The sequence below is a fragment of the Malassezia sympodialis genome, genomic scaffold (genome assembly GCF_000349305.1).
Source record: "Malassezia sympodialis ATCC 42132 genomic scaffold, msy_sf_1, whole genome shotgun sequence".
Taxonomy (NCBI): domain Eukaryota; kingdom Fungi; phylum Basidiomycota; class Malasseziomycetes; order Malasseziales; family Malasseziaceae; genus Malassezia; species Malassezia sympodialis.
The window spans coordinates 288,405-308,493 of NW_017387799.1; the positions used below are offsets into that span (position 1 = coordinate 288,405).

General features: G+C 61.5%; 9 protein-coding genes across 9 annotated transcripts; 5 read left to right on the forward strand and 4 right to left on the reverse strand.

The window, feature by feature from the left end:
• Positions 1-707: 707 nt before the first annotated feature.
• Positions 708-1,500, reverse strand: MSY001_0118 (uncharacterized protein; the record flags this gene model as incomplete). Its single annotated transcript, XM_018883232.1, has 2 exons — positions 708-1,452; positions 1,478-1,500. The coding sequence occupies 2 exons, from the start codon at positions 1,498-1,500 to the stop codon at positions 708-710; spliced, it is 768 nt and encodes a 255-aa protein (XP_018738763.1).
• Positions 1,501-1,576: 76 nt separating this feature from the next.
• Positions 1,577-1,946, reverse strand: MSY001_0119 (uncharacterized protein; the record flags this gene model as incomplete). Its single annotated transcript, XM_018883243.1, has 2 exons — positions 1,577-1,766; positions 1,792-1,946. 2 exons carry the CDS (start codon positions 1,944-1,946, stop codon positions 1,577-1,579), a joined length of 345 nt encoding a protein of 114 aa, XP_018738764.1.
• Positions 1,947-2,984: 1,038 nt separating this feature from the next.
• MSY001_0120 (uncharacterized protein) lies at positions 2,985-3,831 on the reverse strand (the record flags this gene model as incomplete). Its single annotated transcript, XM_018883254.1, has 2 exons — positions 2,985-3,177; positions 3,200-3,831. The coding sequence occupies 2 exons, from the start codon at positions 3,829-3,831 to the stop codon at positions 2,985-2,987; spliced, it is 825 nt and encodes a 274-aa protein (XP_018738765.1).
• Positions 3,832-4,158: 327 nt separating this feature from the next.
• Positions 4,159-4,813, forward strand: MSY001_0121 (uncharacterized protein; the record flags this gene model as incomplete). The annotated part of the gene is made up of 4 exons (XM_018883265.1): positions 4,159-4,336; positions 4,360-4,487; positions 4,513-4,568; positions 4,597-4,813. 4 exons carry the CDS (start codon positions 4,159-4,161, stop codon positions 4,811-4,813), a joined length of 579 nt encoding a protein of 192 aa, XP_018738766.1.
• Positions 4,814-5,171: 358 nt separating this feature from the next.
• Positions 5,172-6,357, forward strand: MSY001_0122 (uncharacterized protein; the record flags this gene model as incomplete). Its single annotated transcript, XM_018883276.1, has 3 exons — positions 5,172-5,402; positions 5,478-6,169; positions 6,273-6,357. 3 exons carry the CDS (start codon positions 5,172-5,174, stop codon positions 6,355-6,357), a joined length of 1,008 nt encoding a protein of 335 aa, XP_018738767.1.
• Positions 6,358-6,528: 171 nt separating this feature from the next.
• Positions 6,529-9,042, reverse strand: MSY001_0123 (uncharacterized protein; the record flags this gene model as incomplete). The annotated part of the gene is made up of 1 exon (XM_018883287.1): positions 6,529-9,042. The coding sequence occupies one exon, from the start codon at positions 9,040-9,042 to the stop codon at positions 6,529-6,531; it is 2,514 nt and encodes an 837-aa protein (XP_018738768.1).
• Positions 9,043-9,102: 60 nt separating this feature from the next.
• Positions 9,103-11,104, forward strand: MSY001_0124 (uncharacterized protein; the record flags this gene model as incomplete). Its single annotated transcript, XM_018883298.1, has 2 exons — positions 9,103-10,253; positions 10,615-11,104. 2 exons carry the CDS (start codon positions 9,103-9,105, stop codon positions 11,102-11,104), a joined length of 1,641 nt encoding a protein of 546 aa, XP_018738769.1.
• Positions 11,105-11,950: 846 nt separating this feature from the next.
• MSY001_0125 (uncharacterized protein) lies at positions 11,951-12,942 on the forward strand (the record flags this gene model as incomplete). Its single annotated transcript, XM_018883309.1, has 2 exons — positions 11,951-12,398; positions 12,425-12,942. 2 exons carry the CDS (start codon positions 11,951-11,953, stop codon positions 12,940-12,942), a joined length of 966 nt encoding a protein of 321 aa, XP_018738770.1.
• Positions 12,943-13,152: 210 nt separating this feature from the next.
• MSY001_0126 (uncharacterized protein) lies at positions 13,153-16,359 on the forward strand (the record flags this gene model as incomplete). Its single annotated transcript, XM_018883320.1, has 1 exon — positions 13,153-16,359. One exon carries the CDS (start codon positions 13,153-13,155, stop codon positions 16,357-16,359), a length of 3,207 nt encoding a protein of 1,068 aa, XP_018738771.1.
• Positions 16,360-20,089: the final 3,730 nt, after the last annotated feature.

Sequence of the window (20,089 nt, forward strand, 5' to 3'; positions counted from 1 at the left end):
TCGTTCCAACAGGCTGGAGACAGACTTGCAAGCCAAATAGGCGCGATAATGGCTCCAGACACGCCACATCAGATAGTAGGCAGGCAGGTTAGGGATCGCCGGAATCAAAAACAGAGGTGAGCTTACGACAATTCCAACGGTACTGTATAAAATTTGCCATGAATGAAGCGGCTGACGGTGAGAAACCATGCGCCGGATCGATTCGATAACAGAGGTTGGTGACACCAACGATGGTGGGTATAGCAAAGACAGTCGATTCGGTTCAGCATGAGGAGACCGTTGATGTGACATCACAAGCCTCCGAATAGAAGGGCCGAGCGCTTGATCAATGCCCTTGAGCGCCCATTCTTCATACTCGATTTTGTCCATAATTCGTTCGCCCAACAGAAAGACGCGGCGCTTCCAGTCGAATAAGGACCGAGAATCTGTGCGACCCAAGTTGGACCATGCGCGGGACGCTTGGGCCACGATCCGTTGAGAGAGTGGCAACGAGGCGGACCGTTTGCGCTCCCCCTTTGCTGTGGAATACGCGATATACGTCAGGTACGGAACTCGAGCTGGGTTCGCGTTCCGAGCGAGCGGGACCGCCATGATCTTCATCGTGGCGTCTGACACGCATGCAAGGCTCCGGCCGTACCATCATGCTATACAGACTCCACGTGGAGTTCACGTGCTGTATCGTCGAGACACACATTCTACGGGCCAAGTTACTCGACTACACGGAAAGGCTGCTTCCGCAGCTTGACCGCACCCGAATGGGCATTGTCGATGGGCTGCTCGTAGCGCAGGTGCGAGCGGAAGCGGCGGAGGTACCTAATGGCCACATCCTCCAGCACATCAGGGGTAATACCAAGGTCAGCGAAGCCTTTCGTGTTGGGCGCGGGCACCTCATCGATGAAGCGACGCGTAACCTCGTCAGCGTTGAACATAGGCCACCATGCAATCTTCTCACCAATCTTGGCCAGCGCCGAGAACACGGGGCGAGGGACATTCACTTCGGGAGAGACAATCTTTTGGTAGGTGATGTTCTCGACAATCTGGAGAAGCTCACGAACCGTGTACGTCTTGGGACCGTAGAGGGAGAAGGTCTCACCCAAAGCGATGTTGTCGTTTTGAGCGATCGTCAGCAGGGCCTGCGCCACATCAAGTGAGTGCACGGGAGTGAGCTTCGTCCGACCATGGTTCATCTTCCACGTAATAGGCCACGAAGCCATCTTGTTCAGGAAGCGATCCTCTTCACCATAGATTGAGGCGGGGCGGACAATCGTAGCACCAGGAAACGCCTTGCGCACGACATCCTCACCCATGGCCTTAGTGCGCAGAAAGTCACTCGGCGAGTCAAGGCTAGCGCAAAGATGCGAGACGTGGATAAAGCGAGCGGCACCGGCTTCTGTGGCATACTCAGCGAGACGGCGAGCACCGTCAACGTGGACATCACGGAAGGTGAAGTTCCTGGATATAAGTTGACCATACTTACTTGGTGTTGTAGTTGCGGCCCATCAGGTTGAACACCGTGTCCGAATGACGCACACACTCCTGAATCTGGTGGTCATTGCGGAGGTCCCATTCCTGTACGTCAGAAAGGAATACGCACCAGAGGAACAACTTGGCCCAGGTCGCCAAGCAACTTGAGATGCCGCTTCTCGTCCTCGTCACGATAAGGCACCACGACCTGGGTTCCTGCCTTAGCCAGTTTGCTAACCAAGTAGCGGCCAAGGAAGCCAGTGGCTCCAAACACAGTAGCAATACTGCCTGTGACGGAGTTGCTGTGGGTGAGCGACAGCAACGTACCGGCCCAGACCATAGGGACCCGACGTGACCTGGGGCATGCCGGTTTTGTGCTTGATAGTGAGGTCCTGCATGTAGTTCCTTGTAATCATGCGCGATGGCATAGCACGGCCAAAGCCGTCGCGCGAGGCGCCCAGCACAGAGCGCGACAGGCTCATGTTCGCAGCGGTCGACAAGGATCGGAGCACTGTTCTTACCCACCGTTCCGTGCTGCTCGGCCGGTCCGCAATATTACAAATATTTGTCATTCTACCCTACTCACTCTCCGCCTCCACTAAGTCAACGTCCAGCGAGGCATCAGCGTCCGAGTCGTCTTGCGCGTCGTCAGAGTCCGTTTGAGAGAGCGTCTCGTCGGAGGCAGAGTCACCTATACCATCGAGATGCGCCGGGAGGATCGATCTGGATTCCTCTTCACGCAGAAGCTCGTCAAAAAGGGCGATAGCTTCCTCATCAGCAAGCTCCGCTTCCGTAGGGCGGCGTGGCTCCCGCGTGGAGCGCGAGGAACGTGCCAGTGTAGGCGGCCTGTCCGTCTCTTGGAGGTCATTTTCATTGTCCACGGCGGCAGATCGATGGGGACGCCCCATGGCTCGAAGCACAGCGGCCACATTCACTGTGCGCAAACGATGGCGCGTCTGTGGCCGAACGTTTGCCCAGTTAGGTTGGAGATGCTCCATAGACATGGGTGTGGCATAGTGGTATCGTACAAGGCGCTCAATGCCTGCAGTCGCGATCATCGGAAGCGTCGGGTGGCATAGAGTCGAATTCACGATCGACCGCGATCCTTCGAGGGTGAACGAGGGGACGGACAAGTGCATCGGCTGGTAGAGCAAATCGTCCGTGACAGAGTGGAACCATCCACTGGTGGATCCGACACCCTCCATTCCTTTCCACGCGTCAGCAGCCAGGGCCTGTCGCTGAGCGCGCAGCGTGTCGATCGGGGGGATCTTCCAGCCGTACCCGCGAAAATCGTCCGAGCCAGCAACATAGTAGAGATTGCCCGTCTGGGTCTCAAAGCCGAACGATCCACGCTTGATGGTGCAACTGTTACGGTATCCTAGCATTTCGTCTGCCGCAAGCGGTGCCTCTCGAGCAAAGATAGGGTTCGTGTGCGGATGCAGTCCCATGGACGACAGTTCCGCGACTGGTTCAGAGCTGTCTGTAGCAAAAAGAACAGGATGGTATAAAGAGAGACTGTGTCAGTGAGCAAAAACGTACTCGACAGCGAGGAATCGCCCTGTCGGGTCAAACTGAGCGCCTGTTGCTTCTGGATTCGCGGCGGCAATGCGGTCGCCTTTTTTGCAGTGCACTTGTGTCGCGTATCGCACAAGCGTATCGGAGCTGTTGATGGCGAGGTCAGACCCGTGAAAGACGGTGCGGACATCAAAGAGGCTGTGTTAGCATGGAGACGTACGAAGCACAAGACCCTGACTCGATGGACGATGCCACGGCAAAGCGGTGCCCATCGCCGGGGTTTGGATTCCACTGCGCCGACTCGACCTGCCCCGGAAAGTAGCCGTACTGTGCGACCTGACCAGGAAGGCGCATGTCAAGAAGATACAGATCACCGTCGTCACTGCAAGAGAGAGCCAGCTCAGGATTCGTAGGGTGCGCAGATACCTCGCGTATACTCGCCTCATGGAGTCCAAACGACACAGTCGGTCGGTGGCGCTCGACCTGTGGCTGGACTTGGCGAATGGGCGCGTCGCCGTAATGCAAGTCGTAGGCAAAAAAAAGGCAGTCATTCGCTCCTGAGAACAGATACTTGTTGCCCACGCCCCACGAGAGAGAAAAAATGTTGGAACAATGGCCCAGCAGGCGCGCGCGTGTGCGGTAAGTACTCGTTTCGGCGCCGCCCGGGCGCTCAGCATCAAAGTCGAATAAGTCGCGGATTAGGATGCGCAGATCATCGCCGCCGCTCGCCATCCACTGGCCAGACCCCCGGGAAAAGGCGAGTGCGTTGACGCACGAGCTGTGCCCTTTGACTTCGTGCAGATACGGAAAACCATGAGCATCGATAGCGTCCCCAAGGAGAGAGCGTCGCATGTGCATCGACTGCGTGCGAGAATTAACAGACAAAGTGCGGTTCCGTAGCGCAAAAGGCACGGACTGCTTTGCGCGAAGCGCATCGCCATCGCCCTCGGGGCTATGGCTACGTTTCTCCCCTCCAGGCATGGCCTGCGCCACTCGGTGAAGGCGTGTGGAGAAGGAGGCGGCGCACGGACAGGCTAGATAGCACCCAAGGGCAAGGCACCTACAGCGAATGGCAAAAGGGAGATTCCTCCTGGGTGCACCTTTGTGCGATACGCCATTGATACTATGGCAGTGGGACGAACGGGCTGGACGGTGCGCCCGAGCACAGGTTGGCTCCACATGTCGACGCTGTATTCGGTCAGAGTGTGCCACGTCTATCGAGTGCCGCCGCGTACGACGGCCGCCGGCTACCGTGCCGGTGATTGGGGCGATATGAGCCAGCCGTTATGGAGTGGTCGACTACGTGTGGTGGAGCATGCAGAAACGTGCGAGATCCGTCTGGAAGATGGCACGACAGGTGGGTGGGGCGCTCTGACGCAGGCGAACTCTTCGCGTCATGCCCCTATGATGTGACGGGCAAGTCGGTGGAAGCAACGCTTGACTCTTCGCGCTGCTTTGTCGTGCGTGTCGAGAGCGAGGATGGGCGGCATGCGTATATTGGCATCGGGGTGCGTCCCTCGTGGCTGACGCCAGTTTGCAGAGCGCGCTGAGAGCTTTGACTTTACAGTGGCGCTGCAAGACTGGACAAGGTACGACCATGCGGTGCTCTGACGACAGACGGCGCAAGTCGGAGCTGGCTGGCCCTGGGCCGGACGAGGCCCCGCGCCCCTCGCCACACTTGCCAGATGGCCCGCGCCAGGACTTTTCGCTACGCGAGGGTGAGACGCTGAGCTTGCGCATGCCGGCGCTTGGGGCAGTACGCGCGCCCAGTGCGGCGCCAGCGCAGACGGGCTTCCAATTGCCGCCGCCGCCGCCCGGCGGGCGCAGCAAGTAATGTACATTCTACTTCTTGGACTCGGTAGCCGCCTCGTTCGCCAATGTGCGCATGATAGTAAGAGGTCCTTTTTGCGCGCGGCCGGCCATCTCCTTCTCGATGCGCGTCGTGGACGAAGCGGTATTTTTCTGCGTCAGTAGCCGGACACATACGCGCTTCTGCAATGCCTCCTGCATCGCTGTCTGCTTCTTGGGTGCGATTCGTTTTCCAACCTTGGGCCGCGGTGCGGCGCCCTTATTCTTGCCCTTGGCTTTGGCGCCCGCCACGGGCGCCTTTTTCAGTGGCTTGAATCCCTGGGTCATGCAATCCACAGGCGCAGCGGAAAAAAAAACGCGGGTCGCAGGTGTGCACTCCACTTATGCTGCACCTGACGCTGGAGCTGCTGCGCGGCACAGCGGTCCCGGATCACTATGGAAAGATTGCTGCCGCGATCGTGTTGATTCTGCTGGTCCACAGCTGGGCGCGTGGGCCTGCACTACTTGAGCGCGAGGAGCGCATCGAGGCACACCAGCGGCGCGCGAGCGAGAAGGAGGATGCGCAAGTGACAGCCGGCTTGAGTGCGATGGGCGGACGCACTGTGCTGATTGGCGTACGTTGCATCGACTGACCCCAGACAGGTGCGATGACGCCCATGGGGCTCGTGGTGATGGCTATGCTGGCGCAGCAGGGCGCGCACATCGTGGCGCTCGTCCCTGACGCGACAGATGAGAATGTCGTGCAATTGATTCTATTGCTGCGCGAGAGCACTTCGAACGAGAACATTTTTGCAGAGACGTGTGATGTCCGAGACGATGCAGCCATCACGGCCTTTGCCGAGCGGTGGCACAAAGGCACACGAGAGACAGGCACCGACCGTGTGCCTAGCGCGGTCCTGCCGGGCCTTGCGACGCCGCAGACGCACCGCCTCGATGTGCTGCTATTCCTCCCGAGTGCCGAGGCTGTCCCGGTCATGGGTGCTACTACGGATGAGGCGTACAAATTCACGGTACTTGCGCGATTCCGCCTCGTGAATGCGCTGTTGCCGATCCTGCTGGCGCAGCCACCGAGCCGCGACGTGCGCATCGTCAGCGCAGTCAGCCCCTGGTATGCCGCAGGCCTCGCGCAGTTCGACCGCGTAGCGCAGCCGCCCAAGGGCCCCATATTTGAGCCATGGACGCGCGTCGGTGCTGCCGAGCTGCATTGGATCTACCTCGCTACGGAGCTCCAGCGACGCCTCAACCTACTCGCCGAGAAGGACACACGGCCCCGCACCGACCTGCACGGCATAGACACTGACAACTCACCCCCCCCACTGGCCATGCGACGCAGCCACGTGTCGTCGGTGGTCGTGTGCCCCGGCTTTGAGGTGTCGCAGTTGTCAGCCTTCTTCGGCGGCCCTGCACCGCTCAGTACCGTGCACCGTGCCGTGCTTTGGACTCTGTGGCTCGGCCTGGCACCGGCGCTTTGGCTCCTGGGAAAGCCAACCTCCCGTGCGGCCGACGCCATCGTATGGGCCGCGCGCGCGCATCGGGCACCCGAAGCGCGCGCACGCCGGGCCTCGCTGACGCAGCCCCCCACAGACCACGACGATGTCAGTCTGGCAAGGCAGTGGCCCGGGCTCCAGCCGGGAAAGCTGTACCGCGAGGGCCGCCCCGTGCTGCCCCCTGCCGCCGCCACAGGCGGCGCGGCGCTGTGGAGCGCCGCCGAAACGCACAGTCAGGCACAGCCACAGGCAGCTACATAGTGGGTACACGCCGTGCACTCGCAAAGCGCGGCACGCCGCGCCACGCGGGGCTGACGAGTACGAGGCGCTCGAGTGGGACGCGGTTGCGTTTATGGCGGCCCCACGCCCGCTCCGGCAGGGGCATGGCACGCTCGCGACGCTCGAGCTCGAGCCATGCGTCCCAGGTGATCGCAGCGAGCGCGCGGCCGTGCCCAGTCGCAAGTGCGTAATCGCCCGATGTCACAGCCCCGACGGCCGTGTGTGCAGCAAGCTCGGTGTGCTCCCATACTTGCAGCTGGCGGTGAGCCTCGTCGCGCTGCGACGTCGGCGGAGACAGCGCATGCCGCCACTGCGGCACCGAGTCGGCCGGAGGCAAATGCACGGTGGCGGGAGCCGCAAATGCGCCACGGCCACACGCCGTCAGCAGAACAAGCACAAACGGCGCGAGACCCGCCGGCACAGGTGCCGGCACATGGGTGCGCAGCAGGCCGCCCTCGTACTGCCGACGTGCCCAGACGGTCGTCGTACGCATGTGTGGCGCCGGCCCTCCGGCCGGCCGCATGTCACCGCTGCTTGGCACAATGGCGGGTGTCCCGGGCGTTCCAGCTTGTTCGGCCAGTGTTGTCCATAGCGCTGCACCACCAAAGGGGTGGGCACACGCATTCGGCTGCAGCGGTACGCGCTTGGCGGGGGGACGCGCCTCCCACGCAGCGCGTAGCTTATGTGCCTCGGCGTCGCTGGTGCGTTGGTGGTCAGGATGGCTGATCCAGTCGTGGGGGAACTGTGCGCGGCCCAGGTTGAGGTGCAGCGTGCGGTACTGGGCCTGACCAAGTACCAGGGCGCCCGTGTGCACAAGCGACGTCCAGAAAGCCGCGCCCCATCCACGGGGCACGAGTAGTGTGTACACAGCGAGGTCGCGCGCGCCTGGCGCCGCCTGGAGCGTGCGTGGAATGAGCAAGATGGGCAGGGTATCGAGAGGAGTAGGCGCCGCGGCGTGGCCGCCCATGGCACGGCGCCGGTCGATTTGCGACTGGGTATACGAGGGAGGGGCGCGGTGCTCGAAGAACGCGGCGTCAGTGTGCGTAGGCCGACCATCCTGTACCCATGCCACAGGAGTGTCGCTCTCTGTACTGGAAGAGGCATTTCTTGGAGGAAAGTGCAGCCGGGGGTCCTCGACGCGGCACGAGAGTACAGTGCCGCTCGGCAGCCATTTGGGAAGCGGCGCCGAACCATGTTGCAGCACCCGGCTGAGCATGTGGGCCTGGCCGGGATGAGCGTCTGCAGCAGGCTGCAGCACGCCATGCAGGACATGTGCAGCGCGGTCACCGACGAGCTCAAACACGTTAAACCCGCTCGTCGGCGGGAGAGGCGGTGCCTCGATCGGCTCCAGCGATGTGGGTGCACGGCGTGAAGCGTCCGGATGCAGCACACCTGCAGCGACAGCCGCAGGTGGTGCCGTGTCGAGAGCGTGCGCCGTGAGGGCGACATGCTTGTTCCAGCGTTGCGCTACGACACACACATGCCGCGGGCGGCGCTGCTCGGCATGTATGGCATCGAGCGCATGCGTCAGAGCCTGCTGCACGTCCCATGCTGCCGCAGGGTGCACGAGTAAGAGGCAGGTACGGCGCGTGTGTCGCTCTGAGCGGGGTATCCACAGGACTTGGAGCGGGGCGACGGCAGGGAGAAACGGCGCGGTGGCGCGCGCCTTGTGCAGGCCGCGGGGCCGACCGAGAAGCACTGTGTCACAGAGTCGTGCGCCGGATGTCCACTCGTCCTCCCATCCATGTGCGGCGCCAGCCAAGTGCAGGAGCAGTTGCAGGCGCGCCGTTGCGTCCGAGACGCGCCGGGCGCGCGCGCCAACGTAGAATGCGGCCGTGTAGCTGGCGTCATGGAGAAGGGCATACGCCGACTTGCGCCATGTCGTCCGGAAGCTTTTCTGGAACGGCGTCTCGGCGAGACAGAAACCCCAGTGGCCCGCGCCGCCATCGCTGGTGCCCTTCTCCCCCGACATGCGGAAGCGCTTGGCGTGCCAGAGATGTGTCTCAAGCCAGCGACGCCCAGGTCTCCGTGCACGCGCTTGCAAGGCAGTGCGCCGCCGCACGTAGGCACGGAGAGTGCGCTCCGGCGCGCGGCGGCGCATCTCGCTGCGTGTCTTGGCATGCGTGTTCGAGGCGCGAAGCTCCGCATGCGCCTTGCCGCGCAGGCGGCGTGGAAGACGCAGCGGATTATGGGAGGCGGCGCGGCGGCGCAGATGACGCGGCAAGAGCTGCCATGCCCGTGTATGGGCCGACGAGCGGGCGTGCGACATGGCGCGCTTGAGCGCGAGGATGTCCGACTTACGTGCGGCTAACAGCTCGTCGATGTCTAGTTGCAGGGGTGGCGGATCACGAGGCGCGATCGTAGGTGCCTCGTGCCGCAGGCGCTTGCTGTCGGCGGCGAGCGCCGCAGTGACGTCCGCCTCCGCACCACGTTTCGCCATCGCGTTGCAAAAGGCAGCAAACCCGCGAGCCTTGGCGTGCTGACTCATCTACGTGCAGTCCAAAAAATGTGGCCCGAAGCGGGGAAACTAAATTGACAATCGACAGCGATGCTCCAAGGACTGCTCAAGAAGGCGGAAAAGTCGGCAAAGCATGCTGCTACGCAGCACGACAACGGTAAAGGCGGGAAGGGCGGCAAGTCGAACGGTGCGTCGAATGGGAAGGGCGGAAAGTCGCACAGCGTCGCTGCCGCCGCGCCCTCCTCCAAGTTGCCCAACATGGGGCCTGCGAATCCGACGGCGTACCAGACGCCGCAGGGTCTGGCTGTACCGGGCCTTTCACTGCCTAAGTATGCGCCCGCAGGCCGCAGCACGAACCACTCGGTGGCTGAGCCCAGCTGCACCATTGTGAACGTGGCTGGCTTGCCCGTGCATGTGTATGGCTTGGAGCAGCTGACTCCTCCGCACCAAGGCGCTGTGCCCGAGGTGTGCATTACATTCCATATGCACGGCCGTACAGGTTCGGCAAAGAACGAGGACTCGCTCGTGCGTGAGCTGTACCGCAACACGATGGCCGAGCGCGCGTCGCTGGAGGGCTCGCCGCGTGTACGCGACTTTTTGCTGGTGACGTTCGACCAGCGCAACCATGGTGAGCGCAAGACTTACCCATTAGGGCAGAAGACCTGGAAGGAGGGTAATCCGACACATGGGTATGTTCACCTGACTCACATCAGTATCGACATGTACGGCATGATCCACGGCACATCGACGGACGTGTCGTTCCTGATTAAGATGCTGCCCGCGTACCTGTTCCCGAGAGACGAGCGCATCGTGTCACTCTTTGCTGTAACGGGCAAGTCGCTCGGTGGACACGCGACGTGGCAGGTGCTTGCGCACGAGCCCATGGTCCGCGTAGGTGTGTCCTTTATCGGCACGCCCGACTACCAGAAGCTCTTGGCGCAGCGTACCAAGGCGTCAGACCTGCCCAATGCGCCACCGCAGGTGCCGCAGTCGCTGCGTGCGGTGATACAGAAAATTGACCCCGCACAGACACCGTACCAGCGCCCGGACGCTTCTAACCCCTTCTTTGGCAAGAAGATCTGCTCGTGCTCTGGTGAGGACGACCACCTCGTGCGTTGGAGCTTCTCGGAGGAGTTCCTCAAGTCGGTTGTCGTCGCGCCACCGGGCTCAGAAGAGGCCAACCGCAGCCTCGAGATCTTCCTTCAGCCGAACACGGGCCACAAGGTCACAACAGAGAGTACGTATCCATGACTAACCCCAGTGTTGCTGCTTGGCGGCCGCTGGCTTGCGCAGTGGGCGCTTGCCTACTAAGTGGAGGTCATAGGATTTCCGGCGTCTAGATAAATCAGGTCCCACACGTGCAAATCCCTGCACCACTTCGGTTGGGGCTTGCGTGCCTGGCTCCTCGACGACCCAAGCAGGTGAAGCGGGCGCGCCCAAAGCTGGCATGCAGTTGTTTATTCGTCTTGTCATATGTTGGGTATGGTGGTGGCAATCGGTTTATTGTGCCAACGACGGTGAATCACAAGTCCTGCACAAGCCGCTCGTGCCAAGCCAGGGCCCGCTGCCGCCGCAAGCAAAGCCGCCTCCGCCGCCCGACAGCGTCAGCCGTGAGGAGATCAATATCAGTGGGTTCCCTGTCAATGTCTACGGTCTGAAGGAGCTGGCGCCGCCCGTGAACGGCACGGTCCCGGAGGTGGCGACTGTCGTCTACATGCATGGGCGGGGCAAGTCGGCCATGGACGAGGACGCGATTATACGCATATTGTATGGCAACGTCCGTCAGCACATGATGGCAAACCCCGCTGGGTCTGCCAAAGACCTCCTGATAGTGTCGTTCGACGCGCTTAACCATGGCAGCCGGATGACCGATCCTAACCAGCGTCTTGGCCTGCAGCAGAACCCCCGCTTCCTTGTGGACTTGTATGCAGTGATGCTCAACAATCGAGACATGGTGTCATACATTATTGACTACCTGCCAGCTTTCATCTTCCCATATGACGAACGCCTTATTACCAGCTGGATTGCCTGTGGCCGCAGCATGGGCGGTCATTCCGTCTGGCATGCGCTTGCTAGTACGTATTCTACATGACTAACGTGCAGACGAACCACGCATCAGCACGGGCGTCGTTTTTATCGGCATGCCCAACTATAATGCGCTCATACAGCAGCGTACCAGCCAGTTGAACTTCAAGGCCGAGGCACCTGTGGTCCCCAGCTCGTTTGCTAAGCTGGTCAATACGACAGATCCCTCCATGATGCCCTATACGAGCACCGATCCCAGCAAGAATCCATTCTGGGGCAAGCATATTTTCCAGGCCAATGGTGGCGCCGACGATCTGGTGCCCTTCTCGCTCTCTGCTGACTTTTTATCGCGCCTCGTTCTCGGGCCCCGCGACAAGGAAACCAAGAACTCGTTGGAGCTTTTTGTACAGCCGCAGATCCCACATCAAGTAACAACAGAAATGCTCGAGCTCGCAGGTCGGTGGATATACCGTTGGGAGATTGCTAAAAAGCCCACCAACTTGCAGCCTGCGCCCACGCTGCCAACGCCCACCTACGCTCGTCCACCTGCCAATTTGCGCGTCACGAGTAGTCCCCCCTAGTGTTAGCTTTAGTAATGTCGAACGGATGATTTTCTTTTTCGGTGGCTGGCCCCGATGGCCCTTGCAGATCCGCATGCAGCGGCTGACCCGATCTGACTCTATTTAAATTGATAAAGAAGATTCAAGAGACCTTAGTTACAAGAGGACATAGCATGCGATTAAGCGCCTTCCTCAGCATCGTGCTCGGCTTGACTGTAGCGTGTTGGCTACCTAACGTGAGCGCTAGAAAGGCCGCCGATCCTAGTGTGTCGCTGCCGGTGCCCTCCTCGGCCGCTCCGCCACCCGGCCAGGGCATTCCGAAAAAGAATGACATTTCTAGAGACGTGGTCGATATGGCGGGTTTCGTGGTCAACGTCTATGGTCTCAAGCAGTTGAATCAGAAGCAGGGGAAAAAGCCAGAGATTGCTGTTGTCATATATATGCATGGCCGCTTCGAAGACGCCCTCGCTGAAGATGACATTGTCCGTGATCTGTACAGTCAAGTTCGCAGTCTCAAAAAGACTGAATCAGGCAGTCAGGAGCGAGACCTTTTGATTGTCTCCTTCGATGCACAGGACCACGGAAAGCGCCTGACAGATCCGGATCAGCGCGAGGATCTTAACTCCAACCCCAAGTTCCTGTTCGACCAGTACGCCATCCTGTTGAACAACAAAGACTATGCTTCGTATATCATTGATTTTCTGCCCACCTTTTTGTTCCCTCGTGGTGAGCGCAAGATGACTCGCTGGATTGCGGCAGGTCGCAGCATGGGTGGTCACTCGACCTGGCATGTCTTATCTTGTACGTATGCCAAGCTTACATTGTAGCTGAGCCTCGCGTTAAGACAGGTGTGGTCTTTATCGGCATGCCAGACTATAATGCGCTGATGAAGCAGCGCTTGGGACAGCTGAACCTCACCGTCGAGCCGCCATATGTGCCAGACACATTCGCAGCATTGGTGGATCGGACAGACCCCGCCAGGACCCCTTATACAAGCAAAAGTGCCACAGCAAACCCTTTCTGGGGAAAACATATTTTCCAGGCGAACGGCGGTGCAGACCCGCTGGTACCATTTTATCTATCGAAGCACTTCCTTAACAATGTGGTGCTCGGTCCCAACGATCAACTGACCAGGGAATCCTTGGAGATCTTTGTGGAGCCTAACATCCCTCACCAGGTTACCCGGCGCATGATCCGCCTCGCTGCCATGTGGATCTACCGATGGGAGATTGCTAAGTCGCCGGATGTGCCTCTGCCTCACATCAGCTTGAATGCTCCAACCATGTCTCGCCCCCGCAGGCAAGCGAGGGCCATGTTCACATCCCCCCACAACTCTCATTTATGACGCGCGTCCATTAAGGATTAAAATGATATGTTCTATAGACAAAGAATGGCAACTCCCGCTTGCTCACTCGTTATCGTAGCTGGAACGGCAACGCTGAGGCTTGTGGAGGCCTCGACTTTCCGTAATAGGTATTCGCGAGTGTTGTTTACAGGCCACGTGGCTAGGCACCAATTCGGCGACACAGACGGGCCCCACACCTGTCTAGCAACCATGTCGGACTTGGTGTCGCACTTCCCCTCTTCTGAGGGGCTTCACCATCTCACGCCTAATCGGAAGCAAAACGGATTTGGCACATTTGTGCGTCGTCTCGGTGGGGAAGTGCCGGCGGACTCGCCGGAAGTCGCGGCTGCGCGTAAGGTCGTGGCGAAGGTCGGTGTTTCCCCCCGCCGCCGCACTAGGGGTCCCGGCTCAGTGCACCAACCGACCGTGCGCGAGTTTCGTACTCCTGCGGGCACGCGCCGCATTGTATCGGAAGGTGTGTACGAGCACAGACCCAACCGCAAGTTTGCCAACATTGCGCCTGAAACGCTGCTGGGTCCTGTGCCGCATGCGCCTTCGTCGGTCTTTGCGAATGGCAACCCGGCTGATTTGTACACGGATACGTCTGAGAAGATGGCTCAAGACTTTATGCAGCAGAAGAGCCAGAGCCGTGCTCGTACTGAGGCTGCTCGCGCCGAGGCGCTGCGCATTCGTGACATGCGTGCACGCCGTCAGCGTCTGAATGAGGAGGCAATTGCCGCACGCGAGGAGAGGAAGCGTGCTGAAGAAGAAGCGGAGCTGGAGGCTGAAGAGCTCGCAGCTCGTCAGCGCGAGCTGCAGCACAGTTTGTCGAAGCGGACCAGTGCTCCGCCCCGCGCTCAGCGTGACCGCTCGGCTTTTATCGAAGAGGATCAGCCACCGCCTGTGCCGGAGAAGGACCGCCAAATTCACGCGGAGCAGACTTCACGCTCTTATCTGAAGCCGGAGATGCATCCGGCCTCTGAGGTGCGTCCGACTTCTGTGGTTCGTTCGACTCCGGCCGTGCGCTCGACTCCAGCGGTGCTGAACCGTCCCGATATGTCGTACCTACGCTCCTACAAGTCCCCATCGTCGAGCTGGATGGCTGAGCTGGGTCAGATGAAGCCTACCACTGTGGCTGCGATGGAAAAGCCAGACAAGCCAGAGAAGAGCATGGCTGAGAAGGAGTCGCTCACGCCGGCGCAGTTTGCCGAGATTACGATGGCGTCGTTTGCCAACGTTAGCACAGGCTCGACGCTGCCCGACTACCTGTCAAAGCCTTCATCGCTGCTGGACGATACCAAGGAAAAGACTCCTGAATCGGACAGTAAGGAGGTCGAGAAGGTGGATGAGAAGGCGGATGAGAAGGTGGATGAGAAGCCGCATGACCTGGCCGAAACTGATGCTATCGCCAAGGCAGAGGCCAAGGTGAAGGAGGCAGACAAGAGGGAGTTGGAGGCCAAGGAGGCTACCACGGCCGAGGCGCGGGCTGAGGCGGAGGTAAAGCAGGCCCAGAAGGACAAGGCTGACCTTGCCACGAAGGAGGTGGAGTTGGCCCGTGAGGAGGCCGTCAGGGCTAGGCTCGAGGCGCAGAAGGCCCGCAGGGAGGCCGAAGAGGCGCTGAAGGAGGCTGAGCAGATCCGCAAGGAGGCTGAGGAGACTCGCAAGTTCTTTGAAGAGGCTCGCAAGGCTGAGGAGGTGCATCTGGCTGAGCTGCGCAAGGCCGAGGTGGCTCGTCTGGCGGAGGCTCGTAAGGTCGAAGAGGAACGTATGGCCGGAGCTCGCAAGGCTGAGGAGGAGCGTATGGCTAAGGCCCGCAAGGTCGAGGAGGAGCGCCTGGCTCAGCTTCGCAAGTCTGAGGAGACACGCTTGGCCGAGGCTCGCAAAATTGAGACGCCTCGGGTGGCGCCTGTGTCCCTGGCAAATGACAAGCCTATGCCTACAGCGACCGACGATAAGCCATCAGCCTGGTCAGTTAAACCGGTGAAGGAGACGAGCGAGCGCCCCAATGTGTCGAGCGGTTTGCCGCCGTACCTAAAGGAGTCGGTCGCGGCGCTACTCAGGAAGGGCTCTCAGGGTGGCCAGTCGGCGCCGCAGCCTCGTCCCAATTCGCAGCCCAAGCCAACCGTTCCTGCTCCTTCGCCCCAGCCCCGTGCCAATTTGCAGCCCAATACACCTGTTTCTATGCCTTCGACTCAGGCGCCGAAGCCTGCCCCCGTTCCTGCTGTGCGTGATGTGCCTACGACTGTGTCTAGCCAGAGCGCCCCGTCTACGACTCCGACACCCGTGACTCAGGGCGTAGCGGAGGTTAGCAATACGCCGAACAAAACAAATGGCCTGCCCCAGTACCTGAAGAAGAGTATCTCGAGCATGGTGCGCCGCCGCCAAGCGTCTGGTACCAAGGGTCCGGAAACGGATGTGAAGGAAGCCCTCGATGAGCCGCAGACCAAGGCGCCCGTGAAAGAGACGCCATCGACGCAACCTGCTACGCCAAGGATTGAGCTTCCCAAGGGCGAGGCGTCGACACCGACTCCTGGCTTGGCCTCGACCTCGCCTGCCGCCTCCGCTCCTGTGACGAAGTCGCCCGTGGTAACGGCGCCTGCTCGTCCGGAATCCTCGACGGCCAAGTCCCTCCCTGCTAGCGAGCCTAGCAAGGGTGAGTTGTCGCAGCGCTATGGCTTGTACATTGTGGGTGATGCTCCTGGTAAACCTAAGCTGGCTCAGGCAAGTGGCCAGGCTGAGAATGAGTTACAGGAGCCATCAGCTCCTAGTGCCCCCGTCTTGGACGACGAATTTTCGTCCAAGCCGATACAGCCAGCGCCTCGTGATGCTGCACCGTCGGAAACGGGCGTCCGTGCTGCGCCCGCCATCCAGGGCAGCAACTTGTACTCGTCGCTCAAGCAAAGTGAGGACCAGGCTGCGTCGCAGACGCGCTCGGACAAGGGCGATGTTCCGGCGCCGAAGGTGAGCGACGAACCACAGGCGGCCCCTGCTGTGAAAGAGTCGAAGTCTGTTGCGGCTGAGGAGACCAAGAAGGCTGAAGAAGCCAAGAAGGCTGAGGAGGCCAAGAAGGCTGAGGAGGCCAAGAAGGCTGAGGAAGCCAAGAAGACTGAGGAAGCCAAGAAGGCTGAGGAAGCCAAGAAGGCTGACGAGGCCAAGAAGGCTGAGGAGGCTAAGGCTGAGGAAGCCAAGAAGGCCGAGGAAGCCAAGAAGGCCGAGGAAGCCAAGAAGGCTGAGGAGGCCAAGGCTGAGGAGGCCAAGAAGGCCGAGGAGGCTAAGAAGGCCGAGGAGGCCAAGAAGGCCGAGGAAGCCAAGAAGGCCGAGGAAGCCAAGAAGGCCGAGGAGGCTAAGAAGGCTGAGGACGCCAAGACCCAAGAGACCAAGTCTTCGAAGAAGAACAAGAAAGGCAAGCGCAAGTAATGGTGCAGCGCCTAACTGTCCGACTGGCTTGGACCAGCAACGAGATGCCATACAGTACCGCTAGTAGAAAGTTGTTGAATCCGTCCCCCCTATGTCCTGCCGCCCTCCCACAGTCCCACATAGTCGATCCCCGCCTCGGCCGGGAGCGGTCCGTCGACGCGCCGTGCTCGCACACGTTTGGAGCGAGACCGTGTCACGCTAGGAAGTTGGGGGGGCGGAAGTTTGGCCTTAGATGCAGAGGACAATTCCGTCTCCTGTGTTTTAGATCTGTGCTTCTTTGACGTCGCCGTACTCGGCTTTTTGTAGAATTTCTGTGTGAGTCCGCGATACGCACGGCAGAGCGGCCCATAGTCGTGGTTGGAGACAGAGTGGAGGTCGACTTCTTCTCTTCGTCGACCCCGGCGCCAGCACAGAGCATGCGCGTTCGCGCAGCAGCTCTCTGGCGGCGCGCGGCCCCATTGTATACTGGGAGTGTGCGCTGTCTAAGTATGGTACGCGTTCCGCGGCCTTCGGGCGACGTTGCGTTACCTGCCACGCCAGAAACGTACATGGCGCTGCGCGCATCGGCGTACCAGCTCCAGGCCCTTCCAGAGACCTCCTTTGATGCGCTCATCATGCATGCAGGACGTACGGGGCTTTCTGGTCTGATCGCCAGTATCACGGAAGATGTCCTGCAGCACACTGCGGCGGATCAAGGTACACCACGCGAGCAGCGGCTACTGCTGGCCCTGCTGAATGTGAGCAGCACATTCGAGAAAAAGCTTCCGCTCGCACCTGAGCTCGTGGTGCGCCTAGCCAAACATCTGCTTCGCAGTGCCTCCGTGGACTGCATGCCTCCGCATGTGGCCGCACATGTGCTGCGCAGAGCGCTCTCGATCCCGCGGCGCGACGGCGCACATCACCCACTTATCCCCGTACTTGTACAGCATCTGGCCGTCACGTCGACATACCCCCTTCTGGAAGAGGGACTGCATGTGATCGAGTACAGCTTGCAGTACGGCGCAGCCGACCCGGCCACACTGATGCACTATATCTCGCAGACCGCCCAGGTGGACGGCGAGCGCCTCGGCGAACACACGCTACAGCAGGCGCGTGCCGATGGCTTTGCATGGCGCAAGTGGGCCCGTGAAGCCAGTGGCTGGATGGCCGTGCGCCCGCGGCGGCACAGCACGGTGGATCTGCAAACGCACGTCTTGCGCATCTCACTCTGGTCGCTCTGCTGCCGCGTGTGGCTCCGTCTGCAGCGGCCTCTCCGCTTCCGCGCGGCCCTCACTCAGCTGCGGGCAGAGCTGCACCGTGCATCGCGGCTGCTCGCGTCCACACGGACGCTCGCGCCGCCTCCGCCGAGCGCACACATTGTGCGCGGCCTGCTCCAGTCGCATCTGGTCCACCTTACAGGCAAAGGCACGCGCAACTCGGTACGCGCCGCCCTCGCGGCTCTGCGCTCGGTCGACGCGGACGATCTCGTGCAGCTCCTCCCAGGCGTCGTGCAGAGGCTTTGTGACAAGGCTCTGCAGCTCCAGGATCCACGCACAGCCGCGGATACTCTCATGCTATGCCTCGATGCGCATGCATCGCAGCCAGGCGCGGCATCCGCCGCCGCCACGCTCGCGCGCACGATCCGGCCCGCCACCTGGCTCCAAGTGCTGACGCACCTGGTCAGCACTTCGCGACACGCGTCCGCCCGCGCACTGCTTCCCCATGCTCTCCAGGGCGCCGCAGCCTGGCCCAGCCCCCTGCATGCGCAGTGGCTCGCGTGCCTGTGTGCCCTCGATGAGCACGAGCTTGTGCGCGAGCTGTATATGCAGTGGACCGCGTCGTCAGGCGTGCCGCTCGAACCGGCGGGGCGCACCGCATGGCTAGCGCAGCGGGCACCTGTGTCGGCCCTTGAAGGCCTGTATGCTCAGTGCGATGCATGGCTCTGTGCGCCCGAGGCGTCCGCGCCAAAGCCGCTGGGCGACACGCCCCGGCCCCTCGACAGCCCCTTGGCCCGCGCGCCTCAGAGCCTGTTGGCCATGGTCCATCTGTTCGGCACGGCACCGCGGCATGGCGCCCCGCGCGATCGCGCATTCGCCATGGCCGTGCGCGACGATGCGCTTGTGCCGGCCATGGCCGCGGCCGCGACGCCGCACTACCACCTGACCGCACTGATGCAGGCCTCATTGATGCTGGGCGATCGCGCGACCGCTCGGCACATTCTGCACAAGATGCACGCGTGTGGATACGCCCTGGACACCAAGGACATGGCCGTTCTGCTGCGTGGCCTATGTGATGTCGCGTCGGACGACGCGGTCGCTGCGCTGCAGGCGCTGTCGCCGCCCTGGGCAGACGAGGTGCACCTGTATGCCGTGGTCATGGCGCGATGTCTGTACCATGGCCGGGCTGAGCTCGTTGACCGTGTGTACGGGCTCGCATGCGCGCGGCACCTGGGCGCGCAAGTGGCCCAGCAGGCGCCGGCTGTCGTGCTGGCCACGAGCGATGCCTCACCGCCTGCCTACGTGCGCCGCGCCATCGAGCTGATGCGCGATGGCTGGCAGCCTGACATGAGCCTCTTGCTGTGGATGATGCGCTCGGCGACACGCGGGCTCTGCCTCCGCGACGCACAAGACGCACAGCCTGCGCCGGGGCCTGGGCGAGCCGCGCGGCGCGCGGGCCTACGTGCCGCGCTGCGACTGCACGAGTACGTCGCGCGAAGGCACGGCGTAGTGCACCTTCCGACGACGCGCTTCCTCCTGTACCACGTCGCAGAGCACGCACGCCATGTGCGACGCAGTGCGCAGCCGTCGGCGCCTTGGATCGCGTGTCTCGACCGCCTCGTGACCCATCTGCTGCATGTGCGCCTGTGGACGGCATGGGACGAGTATTGTGCCCTCGTACACGATCCCTCCCTCAGAGAGACTTGGACGGCGACGCGCCAGCGAGTCTTGCCGACGCCACTCGCGCACCAGCTGCTGCTCGCGTACCAGGCGCTCGGCGACGAGCAGGGCGTCGCGGAGGTGCTGGATTGGATGCACACCACCGCGCAGGTGCGCCGCCAGGACCTTGCACGCGCGCCGTACCCCTCTCTACAGCGCCTTGCAGCGCGTGCGCACGCACCCCACCTGCGCACCAAGCCGTGGTGGCAGGCAGAGGCGTTCCGTAGTTAGATACCCCGTCCGGAGCGTAGCCTCCACTTTCTCTCCCACCATGCTCGTTGCGCGTGTGTCCCGGCCCGGGGCGCTGCGCGCGGTCTCTGTGAGTCGCGCGTATTCTAGTGCGCCGCCGCGGCTCGTCGGCCGGCCTACCGGCGTGGCTGTTCCGCCAGTACGTTTCGCACACTCACAGCAGCGCCCACTCACGAGTGCGCTCGTTGGGTTCCTGGGCGGTGCGGCGCTCGCAGCGGCCACCGGCCTGTACTGGATCCGGCACGAGTACACGCAGGCGTCTACGTCCGTGATGCAGAGCAGCGAGCGCCTGACAGACATGGCGAACCACGTGCGTGACGTGAGCTGACCACAGGTGACACAGTACCTCGACCGCATCGCCGAGCTGGAGCAGCGTGTCCGGCGCATCGAAAAGCAGCAGATCACTCGCGACGAGGTTACGCACGCTTGGGACTCGCATCGCAAGCTGTATAGCGATATGTTCGAAGAGTCGCACGAGCTCAAGGAGCGCTTGTGGCAGCTGGGTACGTGGTGCGCACTAACGCAGAACACACCATCTTTGCCACGCGCACACGCACTGAGCCCGT